The sequence below is a fragment of the Phyllostomus discolor genome, chromosome 5 (genome assembly GCF_004126475.2).
Source record: "Phyllostomus discolor isolate MPI-MPIP mPhyDis1 chromosome 5, mPhyDis1.pri.v3, whole genome shotgun sequence".
NCBI classification, from domain to species: Eukaryota; Metazoa; Chordata; class Mammalia; order Chiroptera; family Phyllostomidae; genus Phyllostomus; species Phyllostomus discolor.
In genome coordinates, this window is record NC_040907.2 from 31,583,892 (window position 1) to 31,602,767 (window position 18,876).

General features: G+C 51.6%; 2 protein-coding genes across 20 annotated transcripts in view; one reads left to right on the forward strand and one right to left on the reverse strand.

Annotated features, from left to right (window-relative positions):
* The window catches only part of MAST2 (microtubule associated serine/threonine kinase 2), a 163,689-nt gene extending 152,930 nt beyond the window's left edge, over positions 1-10,759 (forward strand). For 7 of the 17 annotated variants that reach the window (XM_036026005.1, XM_036026004.1, XM_036026008.1 and 4 more), the window contains 13 exons: positions 997-1,135; positions 3,177-3,309; positions 4,086-4,251; positions 4,806-4,907; positions 5,176-5,298; positions 5,461-5,570; positions 5,872-6,047; positions 6,270-6,856; positions 7,511-7,737; positions 7,899-8,021; positions 8,466-8,602; positions 8,737-8,930; positions 9,238-10,759. In XM_036026005.1, coding sequence (XP_035881898.1) covers positions 997-1,135; positions 3,177-3,309; positions 4,086-4,251; positions 4,806-4,907; positions 5,176-5,298; positions 5,461-5,570; positions 5,872-6,047; positions 6,270-6,856; positions 7,511-7,737; positions 7,899-8,021; positions 8,466-8,602; positions 8,737-8,930; positions 9,238-10,703 — 3,683 coding nt within the window. In that variant the 3' untranslated portion in view covers positions 10,704-10,759. The remainder of the gene's footprint in view (positions 1-996; positions 1,136-3,176; positions 3,310-4,085; positions 4,252-4,805; positions 4,908-5,175; positions 5,299-5,460; positions 5,571-5,871; positions 6,048-6,269; positions 6,857-7,510; positions 7,738-7,898; positions 8,022-8,465; positions 8,603-8,736; positions 8,931-9,237) is intronic. The other 10 variants (XM_036026011.1, XM_036026012.1, XM_028511373.2 and 7 more) reach the window with 5 other exon arrangements.
* Positions 10,760-13,974: 3,215 nt separating this feature from the next.
* PIK3R3 (phosphoinositide-3-kinase regulatory subunit 3) overlaps positions 13,975-18,876 on the reverse strand; it is a 117,932-nt gene continuing 113,030 nt past the window's right edge. For all 3 annotated transcript variants that reach the window (XM_036026017.1, XM_028511378.2, XM_028511379.2), the window contains one exon: positions 13,975-17,641. In XM_036026017.1, coding sequence (XP_035881910.1) covers positions 17,443-17,641 — 199 coding nt within the window. In that variant the 3' untranslated portion in view covers positions 13,975-17,442. The remainder of the gene's footprint in view (positions 17,642-18,876) is intronic.

Here is an 18,876-nt window from a genome sequence, read left to right on the forward strand (position 1 = left end):
GTCAAGGCACACTCTGAGACTTAGCTCTGACCTGGGACCAATATCTTGTATAGCGGTAAAGTTTCAGGCCCCAGCGTCCCAGTCTCTGTGACATTGGTTTCTGCCTTAGAGTCTCAGGCCATTTGGCTACAGTGAGCACAAAGCTCCCTGCCCCTCACAGGAAGAGGCTTCTGTGGCAGTAGCTGCCTGGAGGCTGCCGGTGTCAAGTGCGATGTGAGGCACTCTGGGACAGGACGTGCCAGCCTGGTGGCTGTAGACTCCTGCATCCCAGAGTCTGTACAGCCTCTGCTGCCGGCACTAGACAGGAACAAGGGAGGTGGCCCAGCCACAAAGGCCCAGGGTTGGATGCTGGGGGGATTGCCTCTGGGCTCTCAGAAGACAGGAAAGCCATTTGCCCTCGCTGAGGCTTGTGAAGGGACCGCCCCCTAAGGCCACACAAAATGCTCGCGGGATGGAGCACAAGAGAGTCACGGGGCAGCTGGGCCAGTGGTCTTCCTTCTCCCCTTCTCAATGCTGGTATAGCTTCTAAAGATATTTTGCCTAAGTCTTGAAGTTGAAGCTGAACAACACTCCCCTTTTAATTCGTGGGTGCATGCTGGGAGTTTACAGTGTTACTTCACTCAAAAAATAAAGGACAGCCATCAGAAAGGATATAAATGAACAATGCTGACGTGTCAGGCAGATGTGTTTACAATATGCAGGATCCCACCCTAAAATAACTTGGTCCTATCCCTACAAATCACTGACAGGCATAAAGGCCTGGGGTTCCCCCTGCTGTCTGGCCTGAACAATGGCCTACGTAGCCGTTCACCTACCTCCTGCTCCCCTTCACACTCTGTCTCCCACCCGTGGCAGCAACAGAAGGGCTAGAATCAGTCCCTAGCCCCAGGGTCTTCCATGATGCTGTCTCCTGTGGGGCCTTAGAGGCTGGAAGCCTAAGACCATCTAGAGCAGAGAACTGGACCCTTCCTCCATGGTGGCCTGCCCTTGTTGCAGGGGGAGACTGTGCCACTCTGCTGAAGAACATCGGGGCCCTGCCTGTGGACATGGCGCGTCTGTACTTTGCGGAAACCGTGCTAGCCCTGGAGTACTTGCACAACTATGGCATCGTGCACCGGGACCTCAAGCCTGACAAGTACGCCCACTGTCTCAGCCCCTTGTTCCCAGTTCTCCCTCTTGGATCTTGATAAGTGGAGGCAAACACAGCATGTTTGAATCTGTACCAGAATGGCTGCTGGGAAACAGTATTCATGTGGGTATCCATCCAGGCCTAGTACTCTCTCCCCTGACCACCCCCCCCCCCCCCCCAGATGCAAAGACCCTCGCCAGCAAGGTCCAGCAGGGCACTGTAAGGCTTTGGTGACATGTAAGAGCTACTGAGGAGCACCACTCCAGAAACAAGCAAGGACACAAGAATCAGCATATATAATAGATGGCTGAACAAGTGTTCTGACATTTACTGACATCAACTCTGTGCCAAGCGTGTTATTAGGGCTATAAAATAGTCCCTGATCTAGTGTGGGAGACAGAAATATCTGTGTACAGCCTGTTTCTCGGAAGGTGTTAGTCAGTTGGGAAAAGGTGGAGGAGCTCTCTAAAGCTGGGGAGCAGATTTGCAAAGGCACACAGGTGTGGCCCATTCAGGAACTACAAATGGTAGGTACAGTGTAGCTGAAGCTGAGATTGGTCTGTCGGAGTAGTAAGAGATATGGCTAGAGAGAGATCATCAAGGTCCTTTTTGTTAAGTTTGAGTTTTATTTTAAAGGGTCCTAGAGGTCTTTGAAAGTTTTATGAACCAAAGGTATGATAGAATGACACACAGATTTTGGTTTTAGTTCAGGGAGATCACTCTGCCAGTGGGAAGAGATGGTGAGACCATCGCAGTAGGCAAGGCGAGAACGCCGGCACTGGAACAGAATCAAGATGGAGAAGAAAGCGGGGAGTGGTGGGGAGTGGAGAGGGGGTGGTAAGGTCGGGTGGGGATGCAGAGAGGAGTCTGGGATGTCTTCCAGATTTCTAGATAGGGACTGGTGCATGGCGATGAGCCTCTGGAGAGGAAAGTGGCTTTGACATTAGACAGACCCGAGTTCAGATGACGACTCGTTAACTCTTGAGCTCAAGTTTCTGAGTTGCACCTCTCTGAGCCTCACATTCCTCCTTTTTTTTTTAAAGATTTTATTTATTTGTTTTTAGAGAGGGAAGGGAGGGAAAGGGAGAGAAAGAGAGAGAAACATCAATGTGTGGTTGCCGGGGGTCATGGCCTGCAACCCAGGCATGTACCCTGATTGGGAATCAAACCTGCGACACTTTGGTTCGCAGCCTGTACTCAATCCACTGAGCTATACCAGCCAGGGCACATTCCTCCTTTTTAAAATGGGGATAATAATGCCTACTTTTGTTATATTAGTTACTCTCAACAACCTTTCAGGAGCCAAAATATTTTTGTAAATAACAATGAAGCACTTATAACAAAGCTCAGTAGGTAACAGAAATTAATTGCTTTTTACCAAGAAGAAGAGGACCAGTTAGGCAGTGTGACCTTGTTTTGGACGGATTGAGTTCGTGGTGCCTGTACGACTTCTGGGCAGTTAGGAGACATGGAGCTCTAGGAGTCCAGGCCAGAGACACTGATTTGGGAATCACAGAATAAAGGGGTGGCAGGGAGCAGCCTTCACACAAAATGAAATGGCTTAGGCAGAGTATATAAAGAGAGCAGAAAGAGAATTCTTTGTGCAATCTTATTTCTAGTTTCTCCCAACCAACCCTCCGTATAAGACCAACCATGGACACGGGGTAAGGGTATGTGCCCCTGAGTCCGGGGCATTGTGAGCAACCCGGGTGAGGAGAGGGGACTGGGACTGGCTACAGCCTTAGGATGAGGCTGATCACTCTGTGGAAGTGTTTCTCCACTGGCTGATACCTGAGCCCAGTATAGAATCCAGTGCAAGACAATAAACACAGGTGGGTTGGGGCGATGGGCAGGAAGCAGGTTTCTGGTGCAGGATGCAGTGCCCACAAAGCCAGAGCTCTGTGTTCTCCGGCAGCTCGCCGGCTCCCTGCCAGTGCCCCCCGGTAGCCCCCTAGAAGCCTGAATGGGAAAATGCGGCATATACTCAAGTCAGCACTCTTAGGAAACTAGGAAATAACTCCATCCTCCTGTTTCTCTGGTTTCCCAGCCTCCTGATCACATCCATGGGGCACATCAAGCTCACTGACTTTGGCCTTTCTAAAATTGGCCTCATGAGCCTGACAACAAACTTGTATGAGGGCCACATTGAAAAGGATGCCCGGGAGTTCCTGGACAAGCAGGTAAGGAGGGACAGTTGAGCCCTTGGGAGTTGAATTCCAGGCCTCAGAATAAGGACCAGAGGCCGTATGCTTGCCCTGTTAAGTATGTGTTACAGCTGGGAGATCCTATCTTTTTCATCTTAGTCCCAGGGAGGCATAGAGATAGGTAGCACATGTAGAAAATAGTGTGGGCCATAGAATTATATAGATACAAAATCGAAAAATCCTCTTCCTCCTCCAAGTTTGGAGAAGACGGGTCATCTGACCACGGACAGTCTCAGAGACTGGTGTGGGTTCGGTCAGAACCTCCGAGCCTCAGTCAGGAGCGAGGCTCTCTGGAGCCTGTTGTTCATGGCACAGAGCTCCCCACGGCCACTGGGCCGTGGCCCGCTTCCTGGCAGGAGCCTCCGGACATCCCCTGCCTTGACACTTTAGGTCGTGACTGTTCACCAGTCCCTCATGTGACGGTAGGGTCTGTTTTGGGGGACAGTGGAGGGTGGAGGCAGTTGTGGGGTGGGGGCCCGAGATGGCAGAAGGAGGTGGGGCGGGATTGGAGAGCAGTGGTTCCAGGCTAGGCTGAGATGTTTTGAGTAATCGGGAAACACAGAAACTCGGCCCACCAACACTCCCAACCCTGGTACCCTGATTGAGCTTGCACATTAACTGAAGTTGGCTGAGTCTTTAGTCTTCATTCAGAGACTTTTCTACCCCAAAGGTGGGGACATCCCTACCCCTCCAGCTGCCATGCCAGTGAGCTGCTGCAGCACGCTGAGCCGGCCTGGCTTCTCTGTGCCTAGGTATGCGGGACCCCGGAGTACATTGCGCCTGAGGTGATCCTGCGTCAGGGCTATGGGAAGCCAGTGGACTGGTGGGCCATGGGTGTAATCCTGTATGAGTTCCTGGTGGGTTGCGTCCCTTTCTTTGGAGACACTCCGGAGGAGCTCTTTGGGCAAGTGATCAGTGGTAGGTACCATCACCCTGGGGAGGCAGAGTCTGGATCCACAAATATGATTTGCGTGTGTACCTGTGAGGCTTACGAGTTCTTTTCTGAGTTCATGTGTGCGATGGTGGGCTTGCCTCGCAGGTGTGTGTGTGTGCACGCACAGGGACACTCTGTGTCACCTGGGGCTTGTTCTGTTTATGTTCATCTGCCCCCCCATGTGTACATGGGTGTACCTGTGTTGTCTATGTGTGTGTCATGTGAGTGTGAGTCTGTGTGTTAGTGTACGTGTGTCTGGAGTATAGAGGCAGGGTGGGATGGAGCGTCAGGACAGGGAAGTCTCTGTTTCACGGTGCCCCCCCCCCCCGCCAGATCAGAGAGCAAGCCATGGTCTAGTGGGTGGTCTCTGAGGTCAGAAACCGATAGAACTTAAGGAGTTGGGGTCCTAGGCCGAACCCTTTACGCCTCCCTCTCCTCATCCTATCCAAGGATTGCCTCCATCTCCCCACTCTGCCCACAACTTCTGAGACCCTTCTCTCAGCCCACTCCTTTCTTCTCACCCCCAATCACTGCTCAGATGAGATTGTGTGGCCTGAGGGGGACGATGCGTTGCCTCCAGACGCTCAGGACCTCACCTCTAAACTGCTCCATCAGAACCCTCTGGAGAGACTGGGTACAGGTAGGACGGGCCCCACGGACCTTGCCCTCCACTTGGAAAAGGGAGGAGGAGGGCTGAGTGCATGCAGCCAGGAGGGTCAGGCTTCAGGTGTGGGCAGTGCCTCTGCATCCCGAAACTCGCCCTGCTCCCCCTGGGCAGACGAGCTTGGAAAGTACAGGAGCTGAGGCCTCCAGGCCTTGCCCCGTGAGGTCTGGGTTCCCATTGGCCTTGCTGACCTGGACTCCACCCGGCTCATCCGGCCCCTTGCCCACACCCTCCCTGTTCCCAGGCAGTGCCTGTGAGGTGAAGCAGCACCCGTTCTTTACCGGTCTGGACTGGACTGGACTTCTTCGCCAGAAGGCTGAATTTATTCCTCAACTGGAGTCAGAGGATGACACCAGCTACTTTGACAGTAAGGGCACCGATGGGGAAGAGTGGGATTCCTACCTGTTTTTTTCAGAAACACTTGTGTACCCTGAACCTTGGCATTGGGAGAGCAAGTTCTCCAGGCCTTCCTGAGATCCGTTTGGGTCGAAAGGAGCCTCTGAAGGGGACTGTCCTGTGTCTGACCCAGCCCGCTCAGATCGCTACCACCACTTGGACTCGGAGGACGAGGAGGAAGTGAGTGAAGACGGCTGCCTTGAGATCCGCCAGTTCTCTTCCTGCTCTCCCAGATTCAGCAAGGTACCGCTGAGGCAGACCCAGACCGGGAAGACGGGCTGGAGAACTGGGAGAAGAGGACCTGCCGAGGGACGTGCCTGGGGCAGGCTGCGGGAGGGGGTGATGGAAAGGAGGAAGAGGAGAGGGCTGGGCCTGCACATGACCTACGTCTAGAACCACTCCAGCCCTGACCTATGGGATACCAGGGGTGAGGCCGGGCCAGCCCAGTGGAATCCCCTTTTCCTCGAATATTCACTGGTGTATACTGAGGAGCACTGGCTCAGATTCCTGGGTTTCAGGTGCAAGAGTACTTTTTGCTCCTTAGGGGTGTCTTCTGTGCCCACAGGTGTACAGTAGCATGGAGCGGCTGTCACTGCTCGAGGAGCGCCGGACACCACCCCCCACCAAGCGCAGCCTGAGCGAGGAGAAGGAAGACCGCTCGGACGGCCTAGCAGGGCTGAAGGGTCGGGACCGGAGCTGGGTGATTGGCTCCCCTGAGATGTGAGCACCCAGGGCTCACCAGGGTTGGCAGCACAGCCACCCATCAGTTGTCACCAATCAGGGGCACGATTCAGAAGCTGGGGAGGAGTGCTGGTGGCAGGGAGGGGGCATTCACAAGAATGTACCCCGAGGACTGTCTGAGAAGAGATCTGTGACCCCTGAGGAAGCCTGGGCTGGAGGAGGGAGACCCTGGGCCATCTCACCGTAGGCCTTGTCTCGCAGCTTACGGAAGCGGCTGTCGGTGTCTGAGTCATCCCACACGGAAAGCGACTCCAGCCCTCCGCTGACAGTGCGACGTCGCTGCTCGGGCCTCCTGGATGCGCCTCGCTTCGCCGAGAGCCCTGAGGAGGCTACCGGCACCCCCAGGAAGCAGCAGCAGGAGGGTGTGTGGTTTCTAACACCCCTGTCTGGAGAAGGGGCACCTGGGCCTATTCCTGAACGGCCCGTGGAGCAGCAGCTGAAGCTGGACGGGGATCCTGGTGGCCAGAGCGGTGGCTCTAGTCCAGGTGTGGCCCAGCAGGTGGCCAAAGGGCCTGGGCTGGACGATAGTGCAGGCAGGCAGGGAGGGGAGACTCAGCTGCATTGCGGGTCTCACTGCTCACTTGGGCCCACAGCCATGGAGACTCGGGGCCGTGGGACCCCACAGCTGGCCGAGGGAGCCACAGCCAAGGCCATCAGTGACCTGGCAGTGCGCAGGGCGCGCCACCGGCTACTCTCTGGGGACTCCATAGAAAAGCGCACAGCCCGCCCCATCAACAAAGTGATCAAGTCTGCCTCGGCCACAGCCCTGTCCCTCCTCATTCCTGCAGGTAAGGCCCCGGGGAGCTAGGACAGAACTCATGGGAAGGGTCTGTGGCAGGGGTCCGCACAGGCCACATGTGTCCGTGCACCGTATCTTGAGGAATAGGTGTCTGAGAGACCAGGTGTCACTGCTGTCCCTCTGTGCGAAACTAGACATCTCTGAAGGTGTGCACTGGTGTCTGGGATTCTGTGTGTGCGTCTCAGAAGGCAGGATATGAACCATGTCAGAAGTGCAGGCTCTGAGGCACAGAGCATATTTCAAATCCTGGCTTCATTACTAAATGACTCTTGACCTTGAAGAAGTTGCTTAACCCCTCTGAGCCTCAAGTTCCTCATCAAAAGCTGTGGATATATCAATAGTGGTAGCTCACGGGATAATTGTGATGTTTAAATATGTATGAAGAGCTTACATGGTCCCTGATACATCTAAGTAAACACTCAATAAATGCTAGATGCCATTCCCCATCGCCTCCTGGGGCCTGCGAGGGTCTGGGTACATGAGGGGCTTTGCTGCGCAGAGGCTGTCGGGAAGATATGCCTGGGCTCAGGCGCTGTCTCTGGCTGGAGCCGTGTGGGGTCCACGGCCTGGACAGGGCTGGTCTGGGAGGTGGCCAGACCAGGGTCCCCTGATGCACTACTAAGTCCAGTTTTTCCTTCTCCAGAACACCACGGCTTCTCTCCACTGGCCAGCCCAATGTCCCCACATTCCCAGTCATCCAACCCATCATCCAGGGACTCTTCTCCAAGCAGGGACTTCTTGCCAGCCCTCAGCAACTCCAGGACCCCCATCATCATCCACCGAGCTGGCAAGAAGTACGGCTTCACCCTACGGGCCATCCGCGTCTACATGGGTGACTCAGACGTCTACACTGTGCACCACATGGTGTGGGTATGTCTGGCCGTGCACACCTATTGTCTCCCAGCCTCGTGATTCCTCAGGCCTCCCCTACTAGGGCCTGCCTGTCCCTGCCCCCCTCTCTGCCCACATTACTGTTGGGGGCCATGCTCAGGCTACAGGCCGGAACTGAGAACTGTTCTCTCCCGAGGCAGCACGTGGAAGACGGAGGTCCAGCCAGTGAGGCAGGGCTTCGTCAGGGCGACCTCATCACTCACGTCAATGGGGAGCCTGTGCATGGGCTGGTGCACACAGAGGTGGTGGAGCTGATCCTGAAGGTGAGTGCCGGGTGTGCAGCTGCTGTGGTCGGCCCAGCCTTGTGAGTCTGTGACCGGCCCTAGGGGAGTGGAGAGTCGGGCACACAGGCACCAGCACCTCACTGAGGACAGATGCGCATACATGCAGAACATGGGTGTGGCCATAGCAGTGAGTTTTCGCTGGAAGGCAGCATCCTCACCGACCAAGGCCCAGGTACCCTTCTGAGCTATGGGCAGGGCTGGAGGGCAGGACTGGTAAGCTGCTTCTCTACCTTCCCAAGCCCAACTACTTGGGCTCTAGTTGAAGCCATTTGTTAACCTGCGAGAAGGGGGGAAGACAGGTCTGTGGCTCAGACGTGTTGATGCGAGGACAATGGCTAGAGCTGTGGTCTGGCCACCCACAGTCAGGGACTGGGTCAAGAATATGGCCACTGTCTTAGCCTGGGCTCATGTTCTGTTCCCCAGAGTGGAAACAAGTTGTCCATTTCAACAACACCCCTGGAGAACACATCCATCAAAGTGGGGCCAGCTCGGAAGGGCAGCTACAAGGCCAAGATGGCCCGAAGGAGCAAGTGGAGTCGGGGCAAAGATGGGCAAGAAAGGTGAGCCAGACTTAGCCCAAGGGTCTGCTCTTAGCCAATACATGGTGCTCAGGTGTGCTGGGGGCTGGCCCTGAGCCCACTGTATGCTGTGCCCTGTGCAGAAGTCAGACAGCCTCTGACTCTTGTCTCTGCAGCAGAAAAAGGAGCTCTCTGTTCCGGAAGATCACCAAGCAGGCAACCCTGCTCCACACCAGCCGCAGCCTCTCTTCCCTTAACCGCTCCTTGTCATCAGGGGAGAGCGGGCCGGGCTCTCCCACACACAGCCACAGCCTTTCCCCCCGATCTCCCACTCAGGGCTACCGGGTGACCCCTGACGCTGTGCATTCAGGTAGGAAGGGCTCCCTGCAGATCACAGGCACCATCCCTGGGAGGTACGAAAGCACCTGGGCCCTCTTGTGTTTCTTGCTGGTCCCACTCTGGAACTCTTATTCAGCCACCCCCTGAAAGATCCAACAGTCTTGGGGAGGAGGTGACAGAGGTGGAGGGTGACTTCATTTCTATAGCCTGGGCCCTGGTTCACTGGTGGGGTAAATAACCTTGATGATCCTGGGACATTCCAGGGCTAAGCCTTGCTTTGCCGCTCAGTTATCTCTAACAGCTAACTTGCTCTGCCTTTGTCTGTCGTCCGTGCACAGTGGGAGGGAATTCGTCACAGAGCAGCTCCCCCAGCTCCAGTGTGCCCAGCTCTCCAGCCGGCTCTGGGCACACACGGCCCAGCTCCCTGCACGGTCTGGCACCCAAGTTGCAACGGCAGTACCGCTCTCCACGGCGCAAGTCAGCAGGCAGCATCCCACTGTCACCGCTGGCCCACACCCCTTCACCACCACCAGCGGCCTCACCCCAACGCTCCCCATCGCCCCTGTCTGGCCACGGAACCCAGGCCCTCCCCACCAAGCTTCACCTGTCGCCTCCCCTGGGCAGGCAACTGTCACGGCCCAAGGGTGCGGAGCCTCCCCGCTCACCACTACTTAAGAGGGTGCAGTCAGCTGAGAAACTGGCGGCTGCACTTGCTGCTTCTGAGAAGAAGCTAGCCACTTCTCGAAAGCATAGCCTTGACCTGCCCCACCCTGAGCTAAAGAAGGAACTGCCACCCAGGGAAGTCAGTCCTCTGGAGGTAGTTGGGACCAGGAGTATGCTGTCTGGGAAGGGAGCACTGCCAGGGAAGGGGGTGCTGCAGCCTGCTTCCTCACGAGCTCTAGGCACCCTCCGACAGGACCGAGCTGAGCGGCGAGAGTCACTGCAGAAGCAGGAAGCCATCCGTGAGGTTGACTCTTCGGAGGATGACACTGACGAGGGGCCTGAGAACACCCAAGGTGTACAGGAGTCAAGCGTGGTACCTAACCCAGAAGTGGGCCAGGATCTACCCCTCAGAGGAGGAGAGGGTGAGGAAGAAGATGCCCTCTTGCCCAAGGACCCCAGAATGGAAAGCCCTGGTGTCCCCCACAGGAGGCTTGGCATCCCACAAGTCTTTGAGGAGGCAGCCAGTTCCTTGTCACTAGCGCCCAGCCTGGGTAGGGCTGGACCCACAGACCCCACTCCCCCTGAAAGCTGCTTGAAGGCCCAGCCCCTCCACGCCCAGGCACTAACAGCACTTTGTCCCAGCTCGTCAGGGCTCACCCCAACCAGTGGCCCCACTGTCTGCTCCACCTCAGGAGAGCCAGGCCCATGGTCCTGGAAATTCCTTATCGAGGGCTCAGAGGAGGCATCCTCAAGCAGAAAGGCAACAATGGAAGGCGGGCTGGTCAGCTCCCAGGATTTGGAAACCACAACTCCAGCCCACCCTGAGAACCTGTCTCCTAGGCTGGAGGGGAAGTCTTGGCCACCCAGCGCCCCTCGGCTAGCCCACCAACCTTGTGAGCTTCCTAGCCAAAGCTGGCTGTGGGAGCCTGAGTGCACACAAACAGAGAAAGGGGAGCCAGCCCTGGGCATCACCAAAGTGCCTGATGCCTCAGGTGACAGGAGGCAGAACATTCCATGCCGAAGTTGCCCCCTCACCCAGGAGCCTGGGCCCAGCCTGCTCCGGAGGGGCCGAGACCCAGGAGGCCCTCAAAAGCATCAGGACTTGGTGCTGGCACCCGATGAGCTTTTAAAGCAAACATAGCAGCTGTCTGGCATTTCTTGCCTTCAGACCTGTGTAATACATGCTCTTGGAAACCATCTTTGTCTTTTGCTTGCTGCTTTCCTTTAGTCAACACAAACGTACCACAAGGTCCTATGTCGCTGCTGATAACAGAGTGAGTGAGGCGGTTTCCACTATCAGGGAAGGGGCCTCTAAACCAGCTTGACTTCCCGGAAATTAATGACTTCTGAGTTCAAACCTGAAAGATAAGTGGTAGCTAGTGGTGTGCTAGATTAGAAGAGTAGAAATTGGTGTAAGAAATAATGTCCAGGTGAAAAGTGTAACACTTAACCATATTCCTGGTATATTCAAGGAGCCAAAAATAATTCAAAGTGGAAATGGGTCTAGGTGACTTAGACAAAGGTCATAGATAATGATCTTCCAGGGATTTAGACTTTCTGTAGGTGATAGGGAATCCAAGGCCATGGAGCAACTAATAATCCTGCTTTGGATAGATCAGAGATCTCAGGTTTCAGATATTAACAAGATCATTAGCTTGAGCAGAGCCAAGATTAGAACCTAGGTCTCTTAACTCTTCCACATTGGAATGCCTCTTAACCAGAAAATGAAGGGAAAAGGTGTGGAGAGGTGAGCAGTTGAACTTGGTACTTGGTGGACACCCAGAAAGTAACTGGATGAACAGGTCTGGAACTCAGTAGAGGAATCTAGACTGATGATAGAAAATTGAGAGCCATCAATGTAGCAATAGTGATACACTGAGGTGCACAAGTACTTAAGGCAAAGAAAGATTTAGAAGCCAGAAGAAAGTCGTAAAATCCAAGAAAAGAGTTTTAAAATGGGTGAAGTTACTTGGTAAAATGCTGAGAGGCCAGATGAGATGAAAATAAAGAACTGGCTTCTGTATCTAGTAGAAAGTCATCAACATTTGTAGCCAGTGAGCCCTTCCTGGACTGGTCAGGCAGGCCTCAGCAGTGGAGACAGACACTGCTGAGCCTAGGCAGCCCTCCACGAGTGGGCCCACACTGGGTGGTGTGGTGTTGGAGGGAGAGGGAGGACGGCTGTGGGACTGCTATGCTGGAGGAGTCGGGAGCAGGGCTCTGGTGGAGTACCACGGCTAGAAGACTGCCTTCAGGTGACAAAGGACTTGTAAAACTGTTGTCTTGCACTAACTGCCCCATAGTCCAATGCCTAGGTCCGAAGGAGAGGCATCAAAAGGCTTGGAAACTGGGAAATGCCTATGGGACCCTGGCTGGGTGCTTAAGCACCCTGGAGCTCTTGGTCACCCCACATGGAAAGGCTGTGGCCACCAGAGGGCGCACCCTGCCCATGATAGCCCACAAGTGGGGCTCCTGGTCCCCTCTTGAACTCACATCCTCCTCTAGTTGTTCACTGACAGCCAACCCCTGTACTGGACACTGGGAATACACAGGTAACTGGTTGCCTGGGGAAGCCCACCCCCATGTCTATCAGGACCTGGTTAGAAGCACCAGGTGAAGGGGCTGGGGCAGGTACGTGTTGCAGCAGCTCATCAGAGGGAGGAACTGCCCCCTTAGGGAGTTGGAAATGGTGGGGAAAAGGGTTAGGAGACGTTGAGGCAATAAGGACAGATTTAGGGTTTTTTCCCCCCAGAAAGTTTGCCTTTGAGGAGGAGAAAGAGAAGGGAAAGGATATAGGATTGAGAAAGTGGAGAGATGTTTCAGGGGTTGTCTTTTTTTTAAGTTTATTTCATTATATTGATGGAAGAATAAGCATGCAGTATTTTTAAAATCACATGGACTATTTCATTGACTCATGATTTTGTTACATGTTTCTGACTGAAAACTCATTTCTGCTATTTTCTTTTAAACTTGAATGGCCACCATTGCTTCCTTATAAAAGCACCCCTCCTGTACTTGAGGTCGTCCTTGTGGAACGGTCAATGCCAAGTCCCGTCTCACCACAGGGGCAGAGTTCAGGCTGAGCCTATCAAGGCCTCTTCCCATGGGTCCTGTGCTGCACTCACTGCGGATATGTGGACCAAGCAGCAGTCCATGCCTGGGAAGACCTCTCGGCGGAGGTGTCAGAGGACATGTATGGGTGGGCGCTGCTGGGGGCCATCTGTCCACCTGGAGCAGAGAGCCCGGCACAAAATGAAACCGGGCAGGGGCTGGCACCACAGAAATGGAGAGACACATGGTACTTAGGATATTTGAGGCCCATAATCAGATTTTCCAACTACATTAACCAGTAAGGGTCAAGTAGCCAACCATGTTCAAATGTCAGTTGGTCCAGATGAGAGAAAACAACAGTGAAAGAATTGATAACTGCTCATGGGAGATTCCTGAGAAGGCAGAAGAAAATAAAATCCAAAATACGTATGGAAAGACGGGCTTTCAGTTGGAAGAGGGCCACCTTTTGTAATGGAAAAGGTGAAAGAGTTGTTTTGTGGCTATCCATAGTTTTGTAGGTTTGGTGTTACAAAGATTGAGGGAACTCATAACCAAGCATGTTTTCTGTGTAAACCAAAAGTTTGCAGTGCAATGCCCATGTGATGCCAAGGGCCCTGGTGGAGATACTCAGCCAGCAGGTGGAACTGAAGACAGGAATCTGAGTGTCCCGCGTGGAGTGGGAGCAACTCTTGGAATTGGGGAAATCATCCATAGTTCCCAGCAGTGGTCTGGAGGATGTTATGTCGCTAAAGTGTAGTGAAGGAAGAGAGTCATAGGCAAGGTCATTTAGAATAATAAGACCGTTCCCCTGCCCGATCTGATTGGTAATTCAGTGCACCTGCGGGCCTGAGGGACGGGTGAGAACTGCAGTGTTCCGTGCAAGCAGAGGTTAGTACTTGTTTTTTGATTATGTTCCCAACACATAGGAACCTCAACAAAGAGCCATGGCAGGAGGGTGACAAGGGCTCAGAGCAACAAGAGGGCAAATCGTGAGCTTGAGTCCATTTCCCCTGCCTCCAAAATACAATGTGGAAATTTATTTCCAGGAGGAAAGGATGTGATGAGAATAAACTGGGCTTTCTAAAAGGAGTGGGATGAGGAGGGAATGGCTCTCAGATTTAACTTCCTCAGGATTAGTTTCTGCATCTCCCTGCGTCCTGTGTCGGGCAGACATGATTCAGGCATCATACCTGTTAGGGTCAACTTCCTTCCTCTTCAGGGACAGAAGAGAGCCTCTGGTGGCCCCTGTTCAGCCCCAGGACCAATCGGTGCTCATGGGAGAGAAGGCCTGGAAGCTTCAGGGCTTTTCAACACCAAGCCCTCCCCTTGCTCCCAGCCCCCTCCATAGCATGAGGACAGAGAGATACTTTATTGCAATGTCTTTATTGCATTACTGGAGAAGTTGGCCAGACTGTCCCCTCTTGGGGAAGGTAAAAAACAAAAAGACCAAAGTATCTCCCCCACCTTCCCCCCACCCTCCCCTACAACTGCACAGCAATGTCTGAACACATCTGGCGACAAGAACAATTTGCAAAAGTGGTCTAGGAACTACATTGTGAAGTCCCAACACAAGACATATAGTTGGCTTCCTTGTGAATCAGATATTTTTACGTAAACTACATGAAATTTTTTGACTACAACGAAGACGACAGAATAGGTTTTTCACAAGTAACAACAGGGCACCAAAGTGACATGCTGGAATTCGTAAGGACACAGGGTTGTCACAGGTGGCTGGAGCTGGAGCAAGGCTGAGCAGTTGACGGCAGAGGGCCCAGCCAGACCCCCATTTGGACCCTCTGAGGCCACTAAAACCTCACAGAAGACCATTTGAGTCTTAACTGGCAACAGAGACCACCTTGAAAACCAGTAATTGCCCAGATCCAACTCTTGGCCCAAGGGGACCCAGAAGGCTGGTTCCTTGCAGCAAGAAGAGATACCACACTGGCTGTCAAAAAAGTTTCTTCATACCACGTGAAGCCTAAAATAAGTGGGAGGTCCCAACAGGGCTTGGAGATGAGATGGGGTAGAAAAGTTATTAGGAAGTCCTCAACCTTGGCCAATAAGTGGTCAAGGACATAGCTACCCTGAACAGGCCTGAGGCCAAGGTTTAGTAACTACAGCCGGGTGGAAACAGCATTGTTCTGTGATAAAAGCTCCATCTGGAATAGACAGCCTAGGACCTGTGTCCAGCCAGCCCCAAGCTGCTTCCATGTTGGTAGCTGGTTTCTCTAGCCAGGGGAACAATGGGCACCTCTGGTCTTGTTCTCTCTCTTTACCATCTGCCTCAGTGAAGCTGCAGTTAAGATGTCATGAGAGAGATGTCAGGTCATGGGACAGAACAAAGAACAAGGCTCAGATGGAAGCCAAGACTTGCTGCCAAGAGCATGGCGGAAGGAGCAGCGTATTGCCCCTCCACGTGGCTAGCAGACTGGTCCCTATGCCATTTCTACCGACTCGGGGTCAAGCAAATCATGGCAACTACTCACTTTATAATTTCTCAAATGATCCCTAGGGCTAGTCCCCACAAAGCAACAGATTCAAGAATGAAAAATAGGAAACAAAAAATGAAGGAATGTAGAACTAAAAAAGAGCAGCCCTTCTCCACAAGCCAGCCCAAGTATAGCTAATGGATGATGCACTCTCCCTGCACACTCTTAGTATCTACCTGACAAAAAGCAACACACAGCACTACAGGTGTGTATCCTTATTCCCATTTTCATTTAAGACTTTCAAAGCACTAAATTTTAGTACCAGAAAGGAGGGACTCCTTACGCCCAATCTTGAGCATCCAACTGCATAAGCAAGTTCAACAACCAGGTGCAAGGCTATTCGGGTGTGCCTAGCAGCAGTTAGCCTGACATTACTCAGTGAAACTTTCAGAAAGATTTCAATCTGGCAATTTGGGGAATGGATGTGCAGCTCACTGACTATCAGTTTAGGGCTTAAGTCAGAACAGTGACACTAAGGGGGAGCAGGGTTCATTCATCTTTCTCATCCAATCCTGAAACTGCAACATAACCAAAGAAAAGCCAAAGATGTGATGATCTTTCCTTCCTATCTTCATTGTTAGTAACTGAAGGTTTTTACAAAACTTCTTATCTGTGTAGTTTCCATATCATGGTCCATGCTAGACCCTGTCACCAACATAAGTGCTCAGGGAAAGCAATATTTGTTTCTTTCATCCCCCAACTAGAGCTTTCCTAGCTGTAAGCCCAGATATATCAAGACCCAGATATTGGCTTCGTGTCCAGCTCAGCCAGGACGCCTGACTGCACAGCTTGGGGCTCAAACAGCTGAGTCACTCTGAGCCTATTATGGTTCCAGAATTGGCTCAGAGGCAGCTGAACTCTATTTGTCAAATGAGTGTTGACTGATGGGGATGGGGCATAATGGGAGTAGGAGACGCCTGCCTCCGACTCCATTCGTCTAGCTTCACTCAGCTGGAAGGCTTAAGCCACACAGAGCAGAAGATCCTGGCCTAAAATCAGGACAGTCTGTGCACATCATCTTAATGGCAGGATCACAAAAAAGGCAAAGAGAAAAGCTTCCAGATGGTCTCTACTAACAGTCTAAACTCCAAACTGTCCTCTTCTCCCCTTACAAAAGTTTCAGAAAGCACTGTATATGGAAGCACATGGGTAATGTGGGATGACCCCTGGCCTGGACTCCAGAGCCCCCACGTCTGTGATTTACTGAGGTCCCTGACCACAATCTGGCCCCCTTCCTGCCACAGCCTTAGCAGCCTATGTATGACCCCCGAAGCCCTACCCAGCAAAGGACAGAAGATGAGTAATCAAACCATGTTCACTGGGGAAGCACATGTAAGAATGTCGTCCTATATCATTATTTGGTATATCAAGCCATCTAAAAGCACTGGATTGCACCTTTTCTTTACTCATACAAACAAGTTACAAGGGTTTCAAACAACAGACCATTCTTTAGGCTAAGGAAACACCACACAAGCACCAACTTCATTTTATGATTCAAAGCTCACCATGCCCACAAAAAAGAACACTATTCTCATCTCTGAGAAACAAGGGCAGGGCAGAGGAGTTACACTGACTCATTTTAGTGTTCACTAAAACTAATAAATTCTAGCTTTCCTTTCATTTTCAAGTTTTGGTACAGTATGCATTCAAACACGAGCACTGCCTTCTTCCATCAGAACTTAGTCCTGTAACATTGTTTTGCTGGGATCGATTTGGTTTCTAAACAATGCTGCTTTAGAGGGAAGAGCTATGAAATGTCGATGCCTGTTATGTTGGTTAAGAAATACAGTACCTTCAGTTGAAGGTTTTTTCTTTCTTGACTGAGAGTCCATAGATGAAGTCACAAGCCTCCCCATTTTCCTTTGGTTGTCTTTTTCACCAAATGCCATTCTACCACAAACCAAAACAACCTTCTCTTGGAAGTTAAAAGAGACTGCCAGATCAAAACTGAACTCCCCACAGAGCCATGCCCCTGCCACATTCTCAGAGTTGAAGACCAAAAGAGGACATGGACTCTTCAGAAGCTTCCAGATACAACCCCTGCCCCCACAACCTAATGTATTCTGTTGAGGGTGCCTGGCTAAATAAAACAAAAATCCCAATGAAACAGACTTCCCAAAAACATCTGCTTCCAGCTTCCCATGCCAGTGCAGCGGCAGAGGGAGTCCCAGAGAACCTCAGGCCCCTCATGCCTCCATCCTGGCCGGCTGCTGCTTGGCCTCTCCACATTCACAGAATCACTTCTTGTGCAAAACAAGCAGTCTACGTAGAAAGAATGCCCTCGTAGTCTAATAAAAACTGTAGAAAAAATGCTAGAGGGTCGCCTCTCTTCCCACTCCCTCTTTATCTGCAGAGCGAGGGCATCTGTGCATGGACAGGGTAGGCGAGCCTGACGTTGAGGGAGTCGTTGTGCTGAACGAGGGACGTCTGCTGGTAATGCAGCACCAGCTCCTTCAGTGAGCTGTACAGGTTGTAGGGCTCTGCAAAGCCGTAGCCCCGCGCCGTGCTGTAGATCACACAGTGCTTCACTTCCCCATCGGCACTGCAAGATACAACACACAAACACCGTGGGAATTAAGGCAAAAAATAATAAAGGGACCCCAAATGACCAGAAGTCTGAGAACAAATGTTCTGTGAAGGAGTAAAAATGTTTTGTCAATCAAGCTGGTAAAATGTGACAACCATGTGGGTCCCCGCACCCCTCCTTGTAGACCTGTCACAGGGATATCCTTCACTTCCTACTAAGACCTGGCAAAGCTAAACTGGATGGCTCTGTTCACTCAGCGCTGGATCTTCATTAGGCAAGAATACTGGAGAGGGCCAGAACAAACCAAGAACAATTTTTTTAGTGTATAAATCAAGTCTTTTTAGAATGTTCACAAGATTGTGCAATCATCACCAGTATCTAATTCTAGAATATTCTCATCACCCTAAAAAGAAACCATGTAGCAACTACTCTGTATTCCTCCCTCCATCCAGGATCTGGCAATGAACCTACTTTCAGTCTCTATGGATTTGCCTATTCGGGACACTTCATGTAAATGGAATCATATAATACCACACAGCGTTTTGCACCTGGCCTTCACTTAGCACACCATTTGCAAAGTCTTCCACGTTGTAGCATGTATCATTATTTCATTTTTTTTCTTATGACTGAATAATATTCCATTGTGTGGATATCCCACATTTTGTTTTTCCATCTATCAACTGATAAACCAATTTGGGTTGTTTCCACTTTTGTGCTATTATGAATAATACTGCTCTGAACATTCATGTATGAGTTTTTTTATTTGGACATAGGAATGGAACTGAGTCATATGGTGACCCTGTTTTAACTTTTTGAGGAACTGACCATTTTCCAAAATGGTTGCATCTTTTTATATTCCTGCCAGCATTGTAAGAGGATCCAATTTCTCCACATCCTTACCGACACTCGTTACTGTCGTCTTTTTTATTTTGTAGTCATCCTGGTGTTATCTCATTGTGGGTTTGATTAGCAGTTCCCAATGACACCAAGCATCTTTTCACTCGCTTATTGACTCCTTACATATCTTCTTCAGAAAAATGTCTATTCAAATCCTTGGCCCATTTTTGAACTGGGGCATTCAGCTTTTCATTAAGAGTTCTTTATGTGTTAGACACTAGTCATTTAACAGATACATGATTTGCAAACCTTTTCTCCTAGTCTATGGGTTGTCTTTTTACATTCTCAACAGTGTCCTTTGATGCAAAAAGTTTTAGTTACGCTTAAGTCCAATTTCTCTATTTTTTCTTTTG